This window comes from Nesoenas mayeri (genome assembly GCF_963082525.1).
Source record: "Nesoenas mayeri genome assembly, chromosome: 7".
Taxonomy (NCBI): Eukaryota; Metazoa; Chordata; class Aves; order Columbiformes; family Columbidae; genus Nesoenas; species Nesoenas mayeri.
This window is the reverse complement of record NC_137551.1, coordinates 382,264-407,554: the sequence shown is the minus strand read 5'-3', so window position 1 is coordinate 407,554 and position 25,291 is coordinate 382,264. Positions and strand designations below refer to the sequence as shown.

General features: G+C 49.9%; 1 protein-coding gene across 1 annotated transcript in view; it reads right to left on the bottom strand.

The window, feature by feature from the left end:
* Positions 1 to 13,653: 13,653 nt before the first annotated feature.
* The window catches only part of COL13A1 (collagen type XIII alpha 1 chain), a gene marked incomplete at both ends in the record, with an annotated part of 52,332 nt that continues 40,694 nt past the window's right edge, over positions 13,654 to 25,291 (bottom strand). Inside the window, 6 exons of the mRNA XM_080347670.1 lie at positions 13,654 to 13,686; positions 17,194 to 17,232; positions 21,458 to 21,544; positions 23,790 to 23,825; positions 24,620 to 24,673; positions 24,943 to 24,996. Of these exons, the coding sequence (XP_080203796.1) occupies positions 13,654 to 13,686; positions 17,194 to 17,232; positions 21,458 to 21,544; positions 23,790 to 23,825; positions 24,620 to 24,673; positions 24,943 to 24,996 (303 nt within the window). The remainder of the gene's footprint in view (positions 13,687 to 17,193; positions 17,233 to 21,457; positions 21,545 to 23,789; positions 23,826 to 24,619; positions 24,674 to 24,942; positions 24,997 to 25,291) is intronic.

Below are 25,291 nucleotides of genomic sequence, written 5' to 3'. Positions count from 1 at the left end.
TCAGGCAGGGCTGCGTGCTGACCTGGCTCTCAGCATGAGACCTGAAGCTTTGTAAAGCTTTGTACTGGAACCCTTTCTACCTAAACTGTTTCTGGACCGTTCCCGTGTGTTTGGCATCCAGGGGTTTTGAATTCTAAACACTGAGAAAACTTGACCTCAGCAGGCAAAGCCTGAAATCAAGGATGTGCCGGACTATCAACACACCTGCGCTTCCTCAGGTAGGAGCTGATGAGCAATCCTAAGACGTTATATCTGGGGGTCAACTTAGCCTGTGCACTCATATGCAAACACCACTTTGTCAAAACAACTTAGAAGACCTACAACAGAAGCTTGTTACCTGAATAAACGGGTAAGGCACGACCAACATGCAAACATTCAGGGGGCAAACGGCGGGTCTCCTGGACTCAAGCCAATAGACACGGAGTGCATTCCTGGCAGAAGAAGCCTCACGGTCACAATGAAGCCAGGAAGCAGCTCCCCTCGCAAAACACAGGTGCTGAGCACCGCACGGCTCTCATGTTGAGAGGCCAAGCCCCAATACTCCCTCACACCGAGTCTTCTTTAGGGCCTGCTGGTAGACAGCTGAAGGCCAGGTGAAGCGGCGCAGTCCACACTGGCTGCCCGGTGCTCCCGGCACTGGCCCTTGTGGCCAGGAAGCCAATGGTACCTGGGGTGGGTTAGAAGGGGGTGGTCAGTAGGTCAGAGAGGTTCTCCTGCCCCTCTGCTCTGCCCTGGGGAGACCACACCTGGAATCTTGTGTCCAGTTGTGGCCCCTCAGTTCCAGCAGGACAGGGAACTGCTGCAGAGAGTCCAGCGCAGCCACCAAGATGCTGCAGGGAGTGGAGCATCTCCCGTGTGAGGAAAGGCTGAGGGAGCTGGGGCTCTGGAGCTGGACAAGAGGACACTGAGGGGGGACTCATTGCTGGGGATCAATATGGAAAGGGGCAGTGTCAGGAGGATGGAGCCAGGCTCTGCTGGTGACAACCAGGGACAGGACAAGGGGCAATGGGTGCAAACTGGAACACAGGAGGTTCTGCTTGAATATGAGAAGAAACTTGTTGGGGTGAGGGTGGCAGAGCCTGGCCCAGGCTGCCCAGGGGGTTGTGGAGTCTCCTTCTGTGCAGACATTCCAACCCCCTGGACACCTTCCTGAGTCACCTCAGCTGGGCGCTCCTGCTCCGGGGGCTGCACTGGACGGGCTCTCCCGGTCCCTTCCACCGCTGACATCCCGTGACCCCGTGAGCGCGCCGCCAGCGGCCCCGCCCCGCGCACGCGGCGCCTTGCCGGGACACGCCCGCCCCGCCCACTTCCCCTCGGCGCGGCGCTGAGGAGGCCGCGCTGACTGAGCGGCAGCCGGTGAGCAGCGGGGAAAGGGGCGGCGGCGCCGCCTGAGCGCTCCGGTGCCGGCCGCGCAGGCGCCCGGGGGGGAGTGGCTGGTGGTTTTCCCGCGCAAACGCTTCCCCTTCCCTCCCCGCCTCACCCGCCCCGCCACCCTCCCCTCGGCGCCCGCTCCCTCCGGCACGGAGGCTCCGCGCTCTGCCTCGCCAGGCGCGGCGGTGCCGGCCCGCCGCCGAACGCGCCCCCGGAAGGGGAAGTGCCGGCGCTCCGCCGGTCCGCGGGGCGGCGGAGGCACCGAGCGGGAACCGCCGGCCCGGCCCCCGCCCCCCGGGGCCGGCCCCGCGCGCCCAACCGTGGCCCGCGGCGGTTCCTCCCCACAGCCGCGCGCCCCGCACGGCCCCGCCGCCCCCGCCCCCCCCCCGCACGGCGGCCGCTGCCCCCGCCCCGGCCACGGCGCCGGCCGGGCCCTCTCGGGCGGCTGCGGAAAAAGGCAGCGGCGGGGGGCGGGAAGGAGAGGAGGGGGCCTCGCCGCGGCCCCGGAGCCCGCGCCGCCGCTCCCTCACCTGCCGGCGCCCGCCGCCGCCGCCTTCTTCTTCCCTTCCCTTTTTATTTGTTTTCTTTTCCTCCCCTTTCTTCCTCTCCTCGCTCCCCCGCCCTCGCTCCGCCTCAGCCGCCGGCTCTGCTCCCGTATTGTATGTTCCAATGGCGATGGCGGCGGCTCCTCTTGAGGGGGGGTGGAAGGGGTTTCCTCCCGCTCCGCATAACCGCCTCTAGGAGGAGTCACCGCAGCCCGGGCCTCGCAACAGCCCCCCTATCCCTGCCGCCCTCCCCGGCATCGCGCCGCTCCTCCTCGCCCGGGCCCCCGGGCGCTGCCCGCGGGCGCCCCCTCCCCGCCCCTGCCAGCAGCGAGGGGGCTCCCCCGAACCCCAGAGCCCGCAGGCTGCGCGTCGGGAGCATGAAGGAAGAAAGCGCGGCTGCCCGTCCTTTCCGCTGGCCACAGGGCGGGGGGAGCTGGGAGCCATAGGGTTCCAAAGGGAGTCCCGGCGCGGGGTGATGCTCGAGGGTCGGTTTTGAGGTGTCCTCTGCCCCCCCGCGCGGTTGTTTTTAGGAAGGGAACCGCCCACCCTGTAGCCCGTAGGCAAGGTGACCTGCACGCCTCGGTGCAGCGCGTCCGACCCAACTGTTCCAGCATCCCCAAAACGGCTCAAAACGGCCGTAACAAAGAGTACCGGCAGCTCTTTGTGTCGCGTTGGAGCGTTTGAGGTGCTCACAAGCTTTTCAACTCAGCCACGAGGGCTGCAAACTTAACTCGCTTTCTAAATCAAAGCTCAGGGCTTGTTTTTTTCCCCCCACAGTCGCACAGATACAAGAGCTTCAGCTCTAAGATATGCAATAAGTTATTGTACTCCGAGTCTCACAATAGGTCTGTTGGCAGCTCCAAATACGCGATCACAGGCTGATGCAGACAGAAGAGTGCTGGGCTACACCTCTTAAACAGATCTCAGGGATATTTTTACATGAAATTGGTTTACGCAGTCGTTCCTCCACAAACATTTCGCATTGTCGCACTCGTTTCACTTGAAAGATGTTTGGGAGCTACTATAATGCACTAGGAGACACACTATTAACCCTGACCGCTCCAGCTCATGTGCAATCCTTTAGGAGGGTGGCTGGAAACAACAGAACAGAGCAATAAGGAGGCATCTATGCTTTCAGCTCTCCCTTCGTCGCTGTAAAAAAAAATCCTAAAGATTCACTGGCTTCCCAGAGTTGGGTTTTGTAAACTTTTGTGTCTGTAGAGAATCGCATTTGGTAGGGGAAAAACAATGAAGTATTCCTTCAGGTGACATTAATTGTGGACCACACCATGTCCAGCAGAAAGGGGGCGTGAACTGAGAACCTGGGCTTTCCCAGCTGCTCTGTGACCCTGGCTGAAGCACTTTACCAGCACCAGCTGTATCTTGGCTGTCATTAACACAGAAATAAAGATATCTTGCCTCTTTTTAAGCAAGCCGTTCAATGAGTAAGAGATCTGACGCGTTTCTGCGCATTAATGCTTTGCAGTCTATTCCCCGCTTCTTTTTGAAAAAAAACCAAAGTCAAAATGCTTTGAAACCATAGGAAGAAAATAAACCTCACGGGTGTGAGTTTGAATTATTTTACACATAAGGGGAAGGCTGAGCTGGATCTTTCCTGTTGAGACTTTGAACTTTGCAAATAGAAGTTATCTGTAGAATTCTGAGTGTACTGACCCACATGGAGAGGATAGGAGGAACACAAAGATTTTCAAGTACTAAGCATAAAAATTAAACTTAAAACGCATGTGAAAAGGAAGAAAGAGCATTTACGTTTTTCTAGTTCGAGATGCAAATAGTTGCATCCAATACTGGTAGCGATGATGCATGTGATACATAGCTTTGCAATTAAAAATAATTTGAGATGGGACAAAGTAAGCATCATCGATTTTTGAAAGCATTCCCAGTTTGTTACATTAACATCAAATGGTTGCTGTGTGTTCACAACACAAACATGTAGGAGGCCTAAAGAAAATAAAATAACGTCTTGTGTGTGAGACAAACTTGTTGTAACAACTCACTCTGCCTACAAACCCACGTTTCTGTTTGTAAACAAACATTGTGCTCACTTTCAGGCATACCTTTAGCTTTAACGTTGTGGTTTTCATACTCACCAGGTAGATACGCGCTGTGTAGATGGAACAAAGTGCTGTAGGAGTGGGGCTCCTCTCCACACTTGTCTTTCCCAGTGCAGCGTGGCCATCGCGTGTCACAGCCTTAGCAGACCCTTAGTTCAGTGGGTGCGCTGCAGCCTTCCAGCACAGCTTTTGCCTTCCCTGAAATGAGAGTCTAATTCCCTCCGTTTCTCCCCTCTCTCTCATGCCAGCTTGCTGTCGGTTCTCACCTTATAAGAACAGTGCATCCCAGAGTCATCACGTCCCCGAGCAAACCGCTGTGCTACGGGCAGCAGAGCAGGTAGGAGACATCTCTTCTGCAGCTGTTTTCTGCTGTTACTTGCATTATTTCAGGTCTGGCGGGGGGGGTTGCAGTCTGGAAAGAGTTTCTGTGTTCACGGCAGCAGGATTCCGTGTACATTTTTTGTTGCCTCAAGTATTTCTGGAAGATTCCGAGTTGCTTTGTGACACAAGAATAAACGATTTTTGTGTAGAGCACATCAAAGCAAGGCAGCGTTTCAACAGAGTTACCGCATGTGAGTTGTTCTGCAGTAACTGCCCTTTAGAACTGCCTGCTTTGCAGTGCAGCTGGGATACACGGGCTTTTCCAGCTCCGAGTTGTGTGTTGGAACAAGGCTGCAATAGAAAGGTAATGAGCAGCAGGTCACCTAAACACCATGGTGGGGAATTGGCAGGGTGGATATCTTTACAAATCCTGTAATGCAGAAGATGACTGAAAGGCTGAGGTTTTTGGTCTCAATAGCCGTTTCGATCTAGTTGTTTGGGAAGGAACTGTTACAAACTAGCGTTCTTCAAGACAAAAGTTTGCCAGGCTGAATCAAAAGAGAGCTTTCCCCAACCAGCAGGAGCCAGGCTGCTCTCCCTGGGTTGTACAGAGACCATCTGCCAGTTGACTTCAGAGTGCAAATACAATCTGTTACTTTGTCAAAATAAACAACATATCTATTGATGGAGCATACAGAGACTGCTGCCTGCCTGCCTATTGGAAAAGCAGCCTGTTTGTGGCACTCTCACTTTTGGACAGAAGCTGTTATATTTCAAACATCGTAATGAGTATTTCATGGCTCCAGAGCCAAGAGCCGTAGCTTTACTCTCGCTGGGGCTGGCCAGCATCCAGCTCCTCCTGCCAGAACAGCGATGTCAAGTGCTCCAAAAGCTCCGTCTTGTGGGCATCTGTAATCCAGGAGTTTCATCAAATCAGTGCGTTGTCATGTCATTAACATCATCAAAGCCGATGGATGTCTATATTATGGCACTAGATAACATACATAACTGACTTCTGCAAATAATCTAGACTTCTGTAATTATTTTTCCCCCACTTTGAGTCATTTTTAATGCCTCCTCCACCCTCCATGCTGCTCAAGAGCTTGTTATGCTAGTAGATTGTGTACGGTACGCTTTCCTTCTTAAAGAAAGCAGAGAAGCCAAATCCTGTCTTTTTTGGTAACTCTCTTACAGCGGTGTTTCTTAAAATTAGATCATCCCAAGTACTTGACAATTAAACACCTTTGTTTGTGTCAGATGCTGACACGGTGTTTAAGGTAGCCTGATGGTTAGGGCCTCTTCAAAAGTCATACATTAGATAACATGTAAGCAAGGAGGAAAGATCGCTGCCCAAACACCCACTGATTCTAAAAGCTAAATGCTGCTATTAGCTTTAAATATATATATATATAAATATTTTTTTTAAAAAGGGAGTGTTTTCATCCTTGTTACTTAGCCTTAAACATGTAAATGCAGACTGCAGGGATCATTGTCTTGACTCAGTTTCTTAGTCATGCAAGTAAAAATACTCATTTAATACAAATATTTGAGTAGTCATGGTTATTCACAATAAAGTTGGTTGGGTTTTTTTTTTTGGTCAAATGAAGATTCACAAACATATATTTCATAATTGTAGAAGAAAATAATCTGGGAACAAGACCTGGAAAATGATAGAGTGTTCAGTTCAGGAATGCTCCGTAGGAAGGGAAACAACAGCCAGAAGTGGGCCCGGTGCGGGGAGCAGCGGTGGTGACACGTACAGCGCGGCTTCTGCGCAGAGCTGAACGGGCCAGGGCTCTCAGCTGAGGAGCTGGGGCACAGGAGGAGCTGCACGGGCCAGGGCTCCCAGCTGAGGAGCTGGGGCACAGGAGGAGCTGCACGGGCCAGGGCTCCCAGCTGAGGAGCTGGGGCACAGGAGGAGCTGCACGGGCCAGGGCTCCCAGCTGAGGAGCTGGGGCACAGGAGGAGCTGCACGGGCCAGGGCTCCCAGCTGAGGAGCTGGGGCACAGGAGGAGCTGCACGGGCCAGGGCTCCCAGCTGAGGAGCTGGGGCACAGGAGGAGCTGCACGGGCCAGGGCTCCCAGCTGAGGAGCTGGGGCACAGGAGGAGCTGCACGGGCCAGGGCTCCCAGCTGAGGAGCTGGGGCACAGGAGGGGCTGCACGGGCCAGGGCTCCCAGCTGAGGAGCTGGGGCACAGGAGGGGCTGCACGGGCCAGGGCTCCCAGCTGAGGAGCTGGGGCACAGGAGGGGCTGCACGGGCCAGGGCTCCCAGCTGAGGAGCTGGGGCACAGGAGGGGCTGAACGGGCCAGGGCTCCCAGCTGAGGAGCTGGGGCACAGCCGGCTCTCGGGGACGCTGCCTCTGCCTCCACAGGAACGCAGTTGTGATACCAACTACTATAAAACGCTGTTTCTGATTGTAAGGAAAGCCGCATGGATAAAGTGATACATTTGTGAGTGATGCATTTGGCCACAGATTAATATGATAACAAAGCACCGCCAGTCTAAGAGTTAAAAAAAAAGCCTTTCTCTTTGTAATGCGTGTGAATTTCTTGAAGCAAACTATTTGCAACAAAACGTGCTTTTACTATGTAGCGCAGTTTTTAAATGCAGAAAGCGACACATCCCAGCAGGTGTCTGGGGACTTTTGATGCAATTATGTTTCAGTTTTGGCATCTGCAGAACTCCATTTCTATACAAAGATGAAGCGCCGTGTCACTGCACCGTTTGATCATCCAGGGTCTCATCTACGAATCACTCCAGCCTGTACTGCAGGATACTTCCTTGGCAAACTAGATCGTATCTCCCACTTCTCATGATTTTACAAAGGGGTTTATTTGTAGTTGTGTCTGATCAGTTCTTCCTGTGCTAGAAACAATGTTTGTCCCTTTGCATTTACGCTCTTTGTTATAGTCCGGAGCTGTGATATGCATTTAATTTCTCCTCTGGTGACATTTACAAGCACGTTGTCTTTCTGAATGGGACCATTAAGCTCCAGGTCCTCTTCAGAGGAGCTTCACAGGGCAGGACAGCACTGTTTGTTTGCCTGCTTTCGTAATTGTTCCTCAGTTCGATTTAAAAATCAATTTACATCATTAAAATAACTGTTTTTTCCTTCTAACTACAGAGTCCTGTGGGGTGATAAAAATCTCAAACTGTGATCAGTACATAAGTGAAGATACATTGAAATAAACTTACCTTTGGGTCTTGTGCTTGTCTAAGGCAGGACACAGCAAACCTTTAAAACACTGATTTATTGCACAAGCGCAGAATTGTACTGCTCTCCCAAGGTATAATGAGCCGTAATTTTTATAAAGCAAGAGTAACCTTAAAGCCTTAAGAAATGAGAGAAATCGTACGTTTCAAACACGTTCTCCTTCCCAAGTTGGAGCATCCAAACTTTTACATGTTTCTCCGTAACTTAATCCATCGATCACTGTTAAAAACCCAGATCCTTGCGGATTTTGCCTCACGATCCAAGGCCCATTGTATCTATACTCGGAGGAGGTGAGGAGCAAGACACTTTTGCTGCCTGGCAACTCAAGAGCTGAAGGTTTTCCATCAGCTCACTGTCCTTTCCCCGCTGTGTCGTCCCTTGGGGACACAGAACAAACCTGGTGTCCAGGAGTGACCAGCGGGCACTAAATAGGGCGGAAGGGATGGACGGATGTTCCCAGAGCTGCCTGTTTCTCCCCTTCGGCTGCGAAAGGAGCCAAGGGCAACGTGCTCTGATGCAGATGTCAAATTATCAGATATCTAAAGTTAGATGTGAGGAGTATATCCTCTATCCAGCCGCCTGTTTGCGTGGAGCCAGCAATAACAGTGCTTTTGAGACTTCTGCCCCACTGCCAAATCAGCTGAAATTTGCTGCCTGCTTCCATCGTTACTGGGCCTGACTGGCAAACAGCAGATAGCGTGATTTCCTTGGGATACTGACATCAAAACCATCCCCAAAGAGAAGTATGATGTGGAAGTGAATTCATGGCTTGTCACTTGCATGAGCTGTCATTTACAAAAGACAGAAACCGTGTGTAAGTAAACAGGTATTTTTATAAAAGGGAGAACAAAGTATGTACATCATAGGTAACAAATACAGATCGTATTGGAATATGCATGGCACACGTTAAAATAGAAACCTCATTAAAACATTGACACAAAGGAGTAAAGCGCCAACACGAGGCACAGGGAATTCATCCAAATCCTCTTGGAAAACAATGGGATGACACTTGAAATGTGGTGTCACGCTCACCATTGCAACCACCACCTGGCCCACAACATCTTTCCTTACGTCCTGCCCGGCTTTCCAAAAGTCCGTTCCCAAACCAACCTGCTCCTGGAACCTGTCACTGTTGTTCTCGTCATGGTGTAGCAAACAGGCTAAGGCATTTAAAATAGCGATCTGCAGCTCTTGCGCAGCAGTGTTCATCATCACATAAAACAGCACCTCCAAGTAAGATAAGCACTATCTTCTTTATCCCATAATGGATACGTGGTGATTAAACATACAAAATTGGTGTCTTTTACAAGAAAGCAGAAATGCTTTAAAGGCACTATAATTAAGCAGCAGCTTACTTTTATGAAACCAAACTGTATTTACTGCTGAGTTCTTCACATGTATCCTATCCCTGGTTTCGAGGAGGGGAGGGGTCTCATTGAAATCACTGCGTTAGGTGATGGATATGGGAAACAGGTAACTGACGGACAGTCTTTGTTCTGACTTAAACATTCATATGGATTGAAATAATTTAATGGAATCCCTTTCCTCATACACATTTAGTGTTTTATCCTTTAGTGCCTTCAATTGTTAATCACGCTGAGAGAAGATTTGATTAAAAACAATAGTGGAAAAATATATATAAAGAAAAACAAACTTATTGCAATATTTCAACTCCATTGTGATCAGTAAATCCTTATGGCACAGCCACCTCTACTTTGCTGAACTATTGCTAGAAATGGCCAACGTGGAATTCAGAACTTCCAGGATAAAAACCAAACCAAATCAATGTTATCCTATTACCAAGGAAAGAACGGGAGAAGGAAGGGAAACACTGTGCTGGGTGAAGCGGCTCCTGCTGAGGTGGACACGGCGCTGGGAAAGGACAGCCCTTCTTCCTTCCAGCAATTAGTTACTGTGGAACTTTATCGAAGGCCAAAGAATTCCAAGTAGCTAAACTGTGTCAACAGAAGTTGAAATAATGCCTTTGGATCAGCACAATGACAGTAATAATCACTGGTAACGCTAAAGTATATACAGCACTGACATTGATGAATGCCAAATAACACTGGATATTTAATGTACAGGCTGACAAGTTCAATATATATATAAAAAAAACCACACACAACAAAACAACATGTAAAAAGCGTATTCAGATTTAAATGTCTCAACCAGCACAGAAACAATGCCCTGTCAAGTTCTACTACAAGTCATCAATTTACTACAGGTGTATTAAATATTGTACATTCTGTGCCACCAAATGAAAAAAAAATCTCTCTTGTAGAATTAAAGAAAACCAGCTATGTGATAACAGCAAGGGCCTCAGAGCTCACTCTCCTGCAGGATTAGGTCACTAACGGCCGCCTGGTGTTGGCTGGTGAGCACATCTCTGACAGAAAAGGGGAAAAGTGTCCCAGTATCCAAGAATTTGGCATCCAAATGGTCCAAAGACGAGAAGCAGGGGCAGTGGATGCTATGGGGAGGTACCTGCTTGACCCCACACTGTGCCAACCACTACCAGTAGTAGCTGGTGCTTCCCTGACCACAAAGCCAGGCTGGAGCAGCCAACAACTACACCTCCTGACACAGGTTCCCTGGGCAGGACCCGTTTGTTCTGCAGCCCCACTCTGCTGCTGCACGGCCTTGTGTGCAATGTGGCCCGTAACTCAGCACTGCTCGCCGCACGGCTGAGGAGCCCATGGCATCTGCAGGCTTCCCGTGAACCACCACCCCTCTCGTCGCTGCGCTGCTCCACATCTGGACTCAATTTTGCGTCATTAAAAACTAGGAGAATGTGGTGGGATCAGGCCCCTCCACCCTGCATCAAAGGGATGCTCAGCGCTCTTTTACTGGGAGAGGGGGAACACAACGACGATGTTCTACCCCAGTTGCTCCTACCTTTAAATTTAAAACTGTGAGGGATAAGAGGAAATAATAGAGGAATCCTGTTTGGGTAGAGGAGCAGCAAGAATTCCTGCAGACAAGAGTGTACTCCTGAGGTGCAAAGCTTCATTGGAATGCTCCCAAAAGCGTGAACCCGCCTGGCCTGTGGCGCTGCCGCTGGTGCACAGCGCCGGGGTAGGAGCAAACCTTTGCAGGAGAGCAGAAGGGCACATGGACTGAAGCAACGTTTGAAACGTCACTGTGAGGAAACAATGGAATTATCACAACACGGAATTCCGCACTCCCAGCAAACCCTGCCAAGGAGAACGGACTGACGGACAGCGTGCGCTGGAAAGCAGGAGCCAAGCCCCGCTCCACCGGTTCCACGGCCAGTCCTCTCACACCCAAAGCACGTCTGACCCGCTGAACCCGGGTGTGACGGCACTTCAACGTCACGTTTTGCAGCAAAAAAGAAGTTTAGCAGGTTTATCTTTTAAAAAAAAATCTGCAATATTCTGACTAACTCATTATCAAATAAGTTCAACAAGCAAGCAAAATAATAGGCAAGCTATAAAGCTAAACTGGTTCTGCTGCCTAGCATTTTAAGCAGTAGCAGCTTTACAGTCAGCTCCAAAAACTATCAACAGATAACTACAATCTTAACTCATGTTTTGCCACGATGTTTTTCCATCGGGTCAAAATGTGTGACAACGGAGGGGTGAAGAGGGGAGGGGGTGCAGGGAATAAGAGCCAGTGGAAAAATGATCAGCGTGGGACCATTAGGGGTTTTCTGCAAATGCAGAACAGAGAGTTGTTTTGCCTGGGACAAGACATCTGGAAGCAATAGGAGCTTTGAGTAGGTCGGGGGGGAGTGTAAAAGCAAGGGAGACCCTCCACCCAGCAGAGCGCTGGCACATGGGCTCAGCATGAAGCAAAGCCTCAAGATAAGCTCCAACATGAGTGCATTGCTGCACTCCGAGGAGGGAAAACAATCGCAAGAGACACCACCGCTTCAGCAGGTAAAAGCTTGCGCTTCTCAAGAAAACATATTTCTTGTAATTGCTATTTCAGAGCTTTCTAGCCAAGCCTGAGCTTTCGGGCTGCACAACGCTGCTGAAGAGGACACAACGCATCTTGCCAGACTAACTACTTTAGGACAGACTGCCTAAGATCAGAAGAGACCATTCTCAACCAAGTGGTCCCTCACATAGCCCTTTTGAATTCTGTAAGTGTAAAGGAAGAGTTTTTGGGAGAGCGTTCTGTCTGGGAGGGGTCACTGGAACCTGGTCCCCGGCCTGCGCGGGTGGCTTTACCCCAGCTAGAAATGGTTTGCCTGTGGAAAGCACCATTTTACTGCTCAGCTCGGGTAAAAAACAAACCAAACTCAATCGGAATGTCCTGAGGACATCTTGGGCGAGGAACTTCCACAAACTTATTCCAAAAGCCCGTTAAAAATATACCTAAAAGAAAACACACAAAACCAGAAAAGAGCGAACAAATCGCTCCGAAAAATCATTAATAAAAAGAAGAGTAACATTATAAAACTATATATATAGAATTGTTTTCATTAAAAAAGAAGACAAAAAGCACACCTACCGCCTGCAGTTCTCGCTTGGTTCTCCCTCCTCCCCCCAAAAAAGTACAAATAAAAATACAAATGAAATAAATTAACCCTTTCATCAGCCTGGGTCGTAACTGGAACAACTTCTTCCTGTTACTCTATTTATCGAACACATCTGCCAGAAGGCTTAAGGAAAATCAAAACCCTGCAGTTCTTCAGATGGAACGGAAAGTAGGACTTGTTTCCTTGGGGTTATCTGATCAGCGCAGTCCCCCTGCACGGCAGGCACAGGGCTCTGGTGAGCGGGTCAGGATTGGTGCAGCCGGGCTGGGGGAGCTGTGTGGATGCAGCTTATTGCCTGTCTGGGGCTCGCTCTGATTTACACTTTGAACCCGAAATCAGCGCTTCCCCTCTGAACTGTAGTGTGAATTGCTCGTCATTTAGTTCTGCCTAATGATTTAGATAATATCATTCATTAACTCTAATAATAACAGCCCTGACTCACCAGAGTGCTTTAAATATGCAAATAGCATCGTTTAGGCCTACAGGAGCCACACGCTGAAAGTTAAATATGTGTTTTAGTGCTTGGGCAAATGGGATTCCCAATGCACTCAGTGAAGTAGAAAGGTTGTGAGTCATGTTTGTAATATATGTACTTAACAATTAATTGTAGGGTTTTTAATAAGTTGTAGGAGCTGTGGTGAAAAGACAGCGCGGTGTAAGCGTGAGCAGAATGCAACCTTCGGCTGGGAGCCGGGTAAGGGATGCAGATTTGGTACAAGTACCCAGAGTTAGACATCCTGCCCTTCAGGCCACTGGGGAACGTCCTCCGCACCTCCAGCACTTTGCCAAATCTTTATTTCCCTTCAGTGAATGTATTCAGACATGTAATGGTGGAACTTAGTGCTCGCGGTGGTCATTTTCCGTCTGGAGGTGCGTCTGTCGAGGGGCACCCGCAGGGCGGTACTTCTGGAGAGCTGCAGAGCAGACGCGTGCAGGACGCGCGGTGGAGACCAAGCAAAGGAGCGGCTCCGTGAAACCAGACCTTTGCCACCTCCACATTGCCTTCTCAGACAAGATACCTCACGCCTTCAAAACCCAGTGTGGTTTTCCTTTTGTGGAATAAAAGGGTCATCTCTTTATAATCTAACACGAGAAGTTTGTGATGAAAGGATTAAAGATGGAATCATCAATGATACAGGTGGAAGTTTGTCATCTGGTAACCAGAAAAAATAGCAAAAGGTTTTACCGTGTCCTTTCTGAGCAGCACTCTGAGCATGCGGGGCTGATCCATTTCTCTGAGGATAATTGCTCAAGAAGGATTTCTTTCTTGGATCAAAGTATCCCCCCCACAGAAATATTGTCCATGTCTTGCCCTTGTTTATACACCAGCTGCTGGAAAACGAGCCTAATTCTTCATCTGAAGAGCCTGACCACAACAGTAGAACCGAGTGAAAATGACCAAAGGAAACAAGAACACGAAGGTGTCATTTCCCAGCCCCGCCGCTGGCCTGCGGGAGGAGGCAAAGCAAAGCAAAGCCTGGGCACCGCTGCCGCAGCCCCACTGGAGAGCCTTCCCAGGCTCCAGGGAGCTCACAGGACACCTCCAGCAAACCTTCGGGAAGGTCTGTTCTTCCCCTTCCGTCCTGCCGTCATGTCAAAGTGCGTCCAGCCTCGGGCTTGCCTCACTTCTTGGCTATCAGCCAAGGAGTCTGACCCTTGAAGCGCAGACAGAGAGTCCCATGTGAAAACAGCCAACAACAGTGAGAGCAGCCCGCTTACAGCCTTGAGCAGGGATGGACCCTGAAATGGAGCTCCCACATTCAGGTGGGTGCAGCCCCAGCTTCTGCCATCGGGGCTTTTCTTGAAATGCAAAGCACTCGTGTTTGAGAAGAGCAAAGAATCGGTAAAAGTCTCACAAACTTGCAGCCTCTGGTTTATTACACCAGCAAGAGGGGCTGCAGGAGCAGCAAGCTGAAAGGGTTCTCTAGTTCGGTTAAAACAAAAGCGCTCCGCTCCTGCTCCCGTGCCTGCTTCCTAAGGAGGCCTGTGCAATCAGCCCCGGGAGCCCCGCAGAGCCAGGCGGAGCTGAGCTTGCTCCAGCGCCCGGCTCTGTCGCACCAGCCCCTCGCGTGGCGCAAGAGGAACGGCTGGTTTGCAAACTGAAAGCAGAAATTAAACAAGTTTTTGCAGTAGCAGGCTTTACTCCAAAATATCATTCTTAGAAAGGCTTTAAAATGCTTTTTGCTGAATTAAGTTCAGCTTTTTCAAGGGAATCCAAAAGGAAGCATTAAACAAGCCTCCAAAGGCCATCAGCTCCACAGCCCACAATAAGCACCTTTAGAGCCCAGCAGCTAATTTGAAGCCAAACCAATGATATGAACAGAGTGATCTGAGATAAAAAAGAAGGAAAAAGGTGACAAGGATAAGAGCGTGTGCTGACAGCGCGTGTGTTTGCTGACAGCAAGCAGCCAGGCCCCACGGAGCTGTGGCACCAGGGGCCCTCGTGCCTGCGCTGCTCCGAGTCGGAGCATCTCCACAGAGAGCAGGAAAACCATGCCGGGCAAAGCTGGGAGTCAAGTCAATCAGACCTGTTTCTCGGCCCATCCCTCCCCTCCTGCCTCCCTGCTGACACTAGTCGGGTACTTTCAGAGCTCTGGCAATTGCATTTCAAGGTCCCCGATGCCCCAGGCAGAAGCTTTCTGTCCCACAAAGGTATCCGCCAAAAAAAGAGCCCGAGAAATAAAGCAGACACAGCATCACCTCAAGACTCCTTTACCCTTCAGGGGCTGTGCCAAGACACAGTAACAGACGCGTGTTTTGTTTGCTTTTAGATAAGACAAACCCAAGCAAAGACAATCTCATGCAGCACAATCACAACACAAACCAGAAATACACTCCAGACACTGAAGGGAACAGAAGGCATCGTTATGTTCTTCTAAGGATCTATACATTTTTGAGGATTAAACATAACCAGCATTTTTAGAAGGGGCTGGGGCATTCAAGCCACCTACCTTGCAGGCTGAGTGCTGCAGGACCAGAGCAGAAACTCACCACCCACCACTGCACCTTCCAGAACCAAGGCTGCCACCAGTGGTACCACTTGGGCCTTTAGTGACTGTTTTGTGTTTAACAGGTGTGTAATTAAAACACCAGAGTTGTGTGGCATTCATTTAAATAACTGCTGATCCAATTAGCTGAGCTTCACAGCTTCAAAGCCTTATAACGGGGAGCCAGGTCTTACATTAATGAGTGATTACTGAGAGCACAAACGAGTTCCTTACTGCTCTGCAGTTGTTTGCTTTCTGTGCCGTTTCAGTTCCTGCACCCCAACCATCTCGTGAAAACATCACCCATGGCAAAGTTTCATCCAAAGGACAATGAAGACATGGCAGTAAATATCAGGAATTAATTTAGATTGAAAGTCACAAGGAGAGCCATCCGAGTTGGGGACAGCCTGTGCACAGGGAGGCAAGGGGCATCGGGCGGTAGAAACGCGTCTCCCTCCGTTGTTTGATTCTGATGGTGCTAAAAGGCTGCATGGAACCAGGCACAAAATAACTACCGGATAGCTTGTGCGCTGGTGGAAAGGTGCAGCTGAGCAGGCGAGGGCAGGAGGTGGCTGGGCTGCAGCCAGGAGAGGCTGCTGTGAGCCACCCCCCGATCCACACGTAGGTTCTCTCTGTGAACACAGCGGTGCTGCGGGAGCGGGTGCTGAGCTCCTCTTGCAGCCGCAGCGTTGCGCAGAGAGCGGGGCTCGAGTGGACCGGTCTAACCAGCCAGCTATCGCTTGTGGTTCTCCACTGGGATCTTTAAATACAGACCCCTGCTGTACCCGGAGACTCCTGGGCTGCACACTGTCTTTCTCCTCGAATGAAGGCCCAAGGAAAGCAGGCGTGTTTTGGGAATAAACCTGGGCTTCCACTACTTTGCTTATTGTCTAAGAAAAGTATATTTTGGTGTTCACTTTAGTTCGGTAGTGTGATTTTTCTTGATGGGTAGTTTAGACTCGAGACATTAACAACGGTAGGTCAAGAAGGATAATTAAGACATACACATGCAAATTATAATGACACACTCTGCAAATTTGCTTGCGACCTTTGGTTAACATTTTAAAAAGCCACGTGAATTGATTTATCTAATAAACATTCATTAGGATACCATCGCAGTATTCTGCCATGTGCTTAATTTTAAATGAGGCTTTAATTAAACTACTTGCAGGCCTACAGTTCAGAGAGATGTTTGAATTTCTTCCTGGCCAGGGCTCGTTGTGGCGAGGGTTGTACCAGCCCGTGGGAGGTGCTCTGGTTTAGTTTCATTGACTTTTAGTTGTTATTGTTATTTATTATTGTTTCCAGCCCCCGGGAGGGGCTCTGACTTGGCCAGGGACAATTCTCCTGGGGAAGGCGTTAGCGATCCCGCATGGCCAAGGGGGAACAGCCCCTGTCTGGTAATTATTAACCAGTGTGCAGGTCCCAGTGTGCAGTGGCTACTGTGAATTTTCCAGAAATACCTTAATTTAGTCACCACGAAATTGTTGATGCGTCACTTTAATAAAAATACATATTTTGAAATAGTCTGGAATGGTTCCAGCTTGAAAAATGAAAACGACCCTTTAATCTATCCAGGACAGTTCCTTTGGGCACTTTTAATGCAATAATTTATTCAGTTCCTATATTCATCATGTGTGTACAAGTATCATGTAAATATTACAGCTGTACTCCATGACAACACAAGCGTAATGCAGACACAGAATTACAGAGGACTGACAAACGGGGACGGGGGGACATCTAGTACTTTCTGTACAAAAAATATGCAGCTTTCTGATAATTTGTAAAAACGCATAACTTTAGGCATTTCAGAGAGGAACACCGTATAAAAATAAATATCCTATGTACAATAACACACACAGGCCTGGCCAGGGTTAGACTCTTCACTGCAAGAGAAAACGAAACCAGGCGTTAGTGACGATTCACCAGCAGGTGTTAGTGACAGCTCAGCAAGCACCGCAGTGCCCGCCAGGCCGCACAGAAAACCTCTCTCGTTTGCTCTATAAAACCAATCAGCAATATACAAACAGGAGAGTTTGGCATGCTGCTGCTCAGGGGCCTGGCCCCGGAAATCTCGTGCACCCCACACCTCTTAGCCACATGCATTGGGAACATCAGCAGGACCCGCGGCACTGCCGACTCAGCACCGTCACGGCATCCCCAGGGTTGTTTTACCTTATTCCAGCAGCCTTGAACTGGAAGGCCATCTTCCCCCTGCAAAAAATGTGGATGCAATAGCAGCTTAGGGCACAGAAAATAAGGCAGAGAAGGAAGAAAGGAGCAAAGGAGCGTGTTGTTACAGCTGCAACAAACAGCGTGCCCGGGCTGGAGGAGCAGCCTGGCAGCGTTCCTCGCCCCTTGGCGTGACCCGGGCTCCCGCTGGCCTTGCCAGTGCCGCCCGGGCGAGGGCTGCGGCTGGAGAGGGGACCGCAGCACGCGAGGCTGTTCTCGCTGCTCCCCGAGGAGCACGTCTAGCCAGGCTTCCCGGGGGAACGGGACGGGGACGCGGGAGGAGAACATCGCAGACCGGACAGCTGGTCCGTGTCCGCAAGCTTGGTTGGCTCTATAACGTGGAGGTGACAAGCACTAAATCTGAGTGCTGAGAAGGGTCTGGAAAAAACCTCCAGTTCCATTCTGCCCTTTTTATCAACGAGTTTGCGTTACCGTATGTGAGAGATTGCCTTGCCACCCCTCTTGCCTCCAAAAGGATCCCAGTCTAGGGCAATGAAGGAGGGGAGCAGCTGAGCAGATCCTGTGCTGGCCGAGGGGTCCCCGCTGGCTCCCGAGCGGGGCCTTTCACCTCGGGGAAGTCAGGGACATTGCTGCAAAAGTCCCCTGGCACTCCTGCGACCTTAAAGTCCTGGGCTGCACGTCCCAAGGTGAGCGTGTGATAGGGTTGGTTGGTTTGTATTGTTGAGGAAGGGCCGTGCTACTAAAAGACTATGTGGTTGGCAAATGCTTTTGTGAATTAGTGCAATTAATTTAATCTCCTGCAGCCCTACTTGCTGTGAGGAAACAGGAGATGATGTCAGATGTAAGGGTGGAGATGCTCCTCCAGCAGGAGTCACTTACTGTGCCGTGTGTGCGTGTCGGGGCCGTGGGCTATCGCTGGTGCCCAGGAGGACTGGAGAACAGAGTGTGCGACTGTACAACGCACAGTTCTCCCTCCACATGACTCAGTTCTCACTTCCTCCAGCACCACGTGAGAAATCCGCAGTGCAAATGAGCCCATTTGAGGCGGGAGAACAACAAATAAAGAACCAAACGCACGGTGGTATATTGGGAACTAAACTATTTAAAAGAGGTGCGCTCTCAAGGGACTGATTGAGTGTTGACAATGCTACAACCATATTGCTTTTCAAAAGCTTTTTTAGACTGTGGTCTCCTTGTGATATTTCCTGCCCCCACGTTACGTGGAAACACGGGGTTGCGGGTTAATTACCGGGTAAATCGTGGCGTTCCCATTGGTACATTGGGGTGGTGGGAATGAGTGGTGTGCGTGGCAGGAGATGGGAAGTTAGGTATACGGAGGAATGGGAGGCCGGGGAGTTACAGGTGGGGGATCAGAGGAAGACCAGGGTCACAAGAAGTGTTTGTTGCGGGCAGATTTGCCAAGAACGGAAACGCGACGTGCTCATGAGTACTGGGCGTCAACTCCCACGGAGCTGGGGTGTGCAAACGTTAGTTCACAGCCTCTGTACATACACACGCAGATGCATCAGCTGGATGCTAAGCCTTTAACCTGCTCGGATCAAAACCCATGCTCGTTTCCATTCCCAAGCTAGCTTGCATGCCGGAACACTATCTATAAAAAGAAAATAATGGCATCTCTATTTCACCAGATTTCTGGCAAGTTTCCCTTAACAAAAATAGGTATGAAAAGAGGTGCACATTCTAATATGGCCATGCGGAGTGAATCCGAACTGAGCGCAGGACAAGAAAAGAACGGTGGGCTTCTAGGGCACCGGCAGAATCCTTGCACCCGGGAAATTAAGGTGCTTGGTTCGGCCAAAACTGTCTCCATAGAAACCTGGCTATTATCAGTGGGGGCAATTAGTCAGCGTTCCTGCTCTCTCGTGGGCTGTTCTGGGCAGGTGTTGCCTCACCTGGGGGATCGGCCAAAGAATTTCTTCCTATTACCCAGAGTAGAGAGCAGCAGCCGAGACTGCGAGCGGTCGCGTTCCAGTCGCTGCTCCAGAGAGACAGCGCAGCGCCAAAGGAGGGGTGCTGGAAGGAAGGCTAACCTAGCTCTTCACCACGGGCAGGTAACAGAGGCTTTAATGGCAATTGCAGGGCTAGGTTCCTCCACAAACTACAAAAACCTTCCAAACGAAGCGTGGCTTTTTTCTTAGGGACACATTTTCCCAGCTAGTTGAACGAACTGATATCCCATACCTTACAAATGGCATCAAACACCTTTCAGTGAGCATAAAGCTTGGCTTGACTGTACTCGAGCAAGCCCAGTCAGGGCAAATGGGGGCTGGAAGGGCAGTGGAGTACGAATTTTAGTGTATTTTGGAGTTGTTGAGACAGCTACAGGGAGCAAAAGCCTCACCTGAGTGCTGCATCTCCAGAGAAACCCAGAGTAAGTAAACAGATTGGTGTTTAATGGGATACTTAGGAATCAGCTGCAGTTACATGTTCCTAAATACCTTTATCCTACAGTAGCTGGGTTAGTTGAGGCACCAATATAATAATCATCCTTAATACTTGAATAAGCTGGATATCAGGAAACAAAGCCATTCCAAATTCCAAGTTTCTTGGAGCTACAGTTACCATTTGGACTTCTAGGAAGGGTCACAAATAGGAATTCTCTGGCAGGAATCAAGGGAGATAAGTGTCCAGTTACTGTGTTTCACGTGCTCGCTAACAACAGGATAACTATTGTTTTCAGTCATCTCAGCGTATAGGGTGACAGATAATGCCGCTTGGCGTCAGGATGCACGAGCCGCATACGGGCACTTAAAAATAGTTAGTGGAAGCAGTGAAGCTTCTTGCTAGAAAGCCAAGCCGGTGCAGAGGCAAGTCCTGTGTTCGTTAGTCTGCCGAAAGCTCTCAAAGTGAAGGCAAAGAAGAATCGAAGCAGTTGTAAGTGCATTCACATTCCCGCCGCGTTTTTCCCGTGCCGCAAAGGAACGCGGAGAGCAGCTGTGAACGGCAGCACCGAGGGAAGGGCCTGTTCCCGACGGCAGCGGGAGGAAGGGGTGATGGACGTGGGCAAGGAAGGAACTGCCGGGGGCTTCTAGGGCATGCAGCTGCTTGGAGGTATCAGAAAACAACAACCAAGATACAGAAGAAAGCAAACGAGCATGCAGGAAAGGGAAGGTACGCCATACCAATGGGCATGGGGCATCCAGGCCGTCCAGCCCAGGTAACCCCGGCTCACCCTTCTCGCCTTTAAAACCTCGGAGACCCTGTTCGTGAAATCAACCACTATCGTTATTTCAGTTGATGCCGGTCACCTCCATGTGGCGGGAGGAGAGGCGAGGCGCCGCCGGCGCGCAGGGCACTCTGCTGCATGGCACCCTGCTGCACGGCACTCCGCTGCAGGGCACACTGCTGCAGGGCACCCTGCTGCACGGCACTCCGCTGCAGGGCACACTGCTGCAGGGCACGCTGCCGCAGGGCACGCTGCCGCAGGGCCAGGACACAGAGGGCTCGTGGGCTCAGTTGTAGTTTTGTCTGCGCAATCAGTAGCAGCAGTTTCCTTTCTGGTTTTCTGTGATCTCAGAGTTAAATCTGAGAGGACGGGAATGGTGTCTCCTCCATTCTGAAATCATCCATTCTCACTGCTCTCACCAGCAAACCCAGCAGCTGGATTTCTGGATGCACGATCCACCACTGCTCCTGGGATTTATGGCAGTACTACAGATTTTTGGCAGTGTTTACTGCAGCGTTTGAGTGTAGATGAAATTGCATACATATTCCTCTATTTATTCATGTGTCTAGATTTATAGACACCGTATTTTGACGGAAACGTAACCCATTTGAAATAACTGCGATTGTTTTCCCTCTGGGCAATGCAGCTCGAGTGCCCTGTGTCGCTCGCGGGCGATCACATCATCTGGCCGTTATTCCGGGGCAAGAGGAACATCATTCATGTTCTGCCGACACGGAACGTCTCCAGAGCAAAGGAGGCACAGGGCTCTGTCCATGAAGGAGAAAGCCCTGCGCTCCCTGCACATGGGGCACCCCCGTGTACCCCAAACCTGTGTGAGCTCTGGAAGAAGAAGGAACATAACCATGGTCACTCAACAGCCTGATTGCTCCGAGGCTCGGTGCTTGCCCCTGAAGAAAGCAGCTTTGCCATAGACTGCAGTGGGAACCAAGCTGGGCCTTATCCGGGCGTTGCGCTTTTACGAGACCATTATTTATGATTTCCTTCTTTCTTCCCCATCAACAGATCTTAAAACAATACATTTGATGAAACAGAACATACCAACGGACAGGGTGCATCTAATCCAGGCGCTCCTTGGTCTCCCTTATCCCCTTTAGACCCTCTAGAGCCTTTCTTGCCCCTCTCCCCCTGTAAATAATAGTTTAGTCCAAAAAAACAAGAAAAGAATACACAAAAGCTTTAGGATCATCCATTTCAAACCAATATCAGTGAAAGTTGTTTGTTTTTTTAAATTAAACATTTAGGAAATATTTTAAAAGGAGATGTTAAGTGAGAAACCATGTGTTTAGCAGCACAGACATACCCAGGAAGGTGTGATTCTTACAGAGGTTTAACATTACAGTTTCTCTGCAGGCTGCAGAGCCAGGGCAGTGGGGAAACGTCCCACCCATAGCGGGCCAGCCAAGGCAAGGAATAACTGGGCGTTTGACACGCACATCTACACCAGATCTTGCTGTGTAACAGAGGAAATTGTCAAAGCTGCTGTGCATGACACAGGGGAAGGGCTATGCGCAGAGAATTGGATTTAGGGTCCTTGCGGAGGAGGTTACGGGAATTAAGGGATAAAAATCAGAGAGCACAGGCTGCTGGTGGTTCTTTAAAAAAGTGTTAAACCCAAGGCTGGTGAGAGGAACGGGTGGGAGAGGCAAGGAGGAGGCGTCACCCAGAACCAAGCGCTGGCACAGAGGTAATCCAGGCAGGCACGGCATGGGCTGTTCTGGAGGAAGGACCAGGAAGAAAGGCGGAGGAGGAGGGAGGGATGAAGGGGACAAGGGTGGACCTGTAGGAGCGAGGAAGATGCACATACACACAAGAAAACAAAAAGGCATTAAAGTAACAGTGAAGATGTCAGGTTGGTAGCACAAGTTCAGGGTTCTCACTTTTTCAGCTGGGTTGCTCGGAAGGCCACCAAGTCTCATCGCTGCCTGGGGCCACAACACCATCCCCCCTGTCCCAGGCCCGCGTGCTCTGCTCCACACGCCGAACAAGGGGCGGCACAGGCACGGCTGGGGGTTCAGAAGCCACCAGCGCTCTGTGGCCCTGCTGGCCAGTGTGCCTGCGGCCAGCCAGACACCTGCTCTGCAACAGAATACCCGCTTCGCAAACCAGCTGGAAAAGGCCAGCAATTCTGTTAAGGTTATTTGTTTGTTTAGAAGCCACACAACCAAAGCAAAACACACTGGAATGAAGAAGCAGCAAAGCCAGAATTGCAATGATTAAAAAAGGGGAGAACTTTGGAAGTCCTGTGAAACTTGGGCCTTTCTCCCCTAGTTTAAGATGCCAGGTGGCTACTTGCTTTCCGAAACTGCCCGTTCTGTGCAGAGTAAGGTCAGAAGTGCATTGCAGATAAAGGACAGATAAAGAACACTCACTATGTATCAAAAGCAAATTCATATAAGAAATGGCCACATGGGCACATGCACTGTAAAACTTGACATTTTCAGAAAAACTCGGGTGATACCAGAGCCTTAGGAAGAGAACGTATATGTGTATGTGTGAGTACGTGCATAAAGACATACACATGTGCGCTACATTGAACTGCTTGGCATATTTATGCAATTGTAATCTCAGTAAGACTAATCCATAAATCATTTATATTTCTGAATATAAATTATATTCAGCTATAGCTCTCAACTGTTCTTATCAAAATGATTCAGAGCCTTAAGAAGCCAGAAGTTCCTTATGTGTGGAAAGGCTGATGAAGCAGCGAGTGCTCCTCAACACGCACGTTTCAGTAACATTTGTCTTCCCATAACGCAGGTGGTGTGACAGAAGAGCAGCCGTTTGCTCAGTGGCTCTGACCCAGCTCCTCACCATCGCGTCCGCTCAGGACAATGCCTGAGGACACTTCGTTTCTGATTCTTTAGGGTAAACTCATTTAATTTATCTTTTCCAAATGTCTGTATTCCACATTCTCTGGAGGATTGTTTGATAGAGGGCAACCTTCTTTTTCACGTTCAAGGGGGAATTTAGAAGCAATGTAGTAAGATGCACTGGCTCCTCCTCAGTTAATTCTCAAGGGAATCCTTACACACATCAGTACATAGACAAGCAGGATTTCCTAAAGCGTGCACGTTGGCCTAACTCTGCCACACATGAAGTTCATGCTTCAGTGAGAACAGAGCCATCACAACAAAGAACTTGTTAGAAAACCCCTCCTACAGCTTTCAGATAGATGTCACACTGTCCCAGGTGGTTATACGAGCTACAGGTATCACCTTATAAAATACAAGTCTGCAAAGTTACCCATATGAAGGTGTAGCAGACAGAACCACGTGTTAGCTACTGGAGCCCGCTCAGCAGTTAACTGGTCTGTCACCATGTGAAGGCATTAATTAGTAACTAAATACAAGAAATTTGCCAGGGAACTTACCCGGACTCCTTTGTCACCAGGTAGACCTTGTAAACCCTGAAATACATCAACACGAGAAGAACTGTTTTAAAGCAAGTAGGCCCCATTGCATTCCCACTCAAAAAGAAGAAAGTGTGTCCAAGAGTTAGTTTGTTTTCCATTCATACCGGTTGCTCTACGGTAACAAAACCAACCAAACAAAAACCCCACACAAAACACACACACTTTTCCAGAGACAACCTCTCCTTCATCTCCATGAGACCATCCGGGCTGTAGCACCACCACTGCTACTCTAAGGGTGCTTCAAATAAAGCACAAACTAGTTTGGAGAATGCAGTCTGAAAAAAACAGCAAACTTCACTATTTTTGTGTTCAACAAAGCAGCAGCTCCACGGCTGCACAAATCCAGAGTTCCAACGCTGGTTTGCTTTAGTAAAGCGGTAATCCCAGCGGCAGCAGCCTCGCTGACAGCAGCTCTTGTCACAGCGACAACAGGACAGGGGCGGGCGGGCACCGAGCTGGGGAGAGGCAGACACAGCAAACGTGCTCACAAGTAGCACGTTGGACTACGATACTTGTCCTGGGAGCCCCATGCAGCTCCTCTTGGTAGTGTGAGCACCAAGGTGAATCAAAGCTTTCTCCTCAGCTTCACCCACCTCATTCTCAATCATTGCTGGGAAGCTACTGAGCTCTTTCTGTTGCTCCCATGTGCACGTAAGCTGGTAACTTTGGTTCTTTAGCACCTAAACCCAGCTGAAATTGCAAATGCTGTATTACAGCAGCATAATAAGTTACCAGCCACAGCAAGGAAACGGGCACTGAAGACAAAGCCCCGGTGCGCTCATACTTACAGGAAGCCCCGCGGGCCCCATTGGTCCTGCAACTCCAGGGTCTCCTTTACTGCCCTTAAACGGAGACAAAAGAGTGGAAATCATTACACTCCTACTCAGTGCAGCACAGCAGCGCTATGGGTGAGACGTAAAGGACATTCTGAAGCACCTAAAAACCCCGGGGATGAGATGACACTCAAAAATCAAAGGCCCAGCTGAGGGTCTTGTATGCACATGGGGTGAGCAGTTCCAGCCCTAGGAAAATCTGGAGCTTCTCTGCCCAGGGGAGCTGGGGCACGTTCAAAGAAGTCACAGAGCGCTGGTCGCTTCTGAAGGAAACTCACCCTTTCTCCTTTTGGTCCTGCTGGTCCCGAAACCCCAATTGGTCCTGGAGTGCCCTGTAGTTGTAGGAAGGAAAACACATGAGGACGTTTTTATTGTGGGGGTTGGTTAAGGCCAGGAGACGCTGCTGCTCCTGTAGGGAAGAGCGCAGCCGGGGAGGACAGCCTGGTGCTGGGAGGCATCCCGCATCACTACGGCTTTCAGTGCTGGGGGCAATGGGTTTGAAGCAGTTGTTAGAGGCAATTGGAAGAACATGGGAGCCACTATGTCAGATCACACCAGCACCATCTTACAGAGCCTTTTTTAAAGTTTGAAACTATCTCTTGACAATCATTACAGCAGGCACTTATT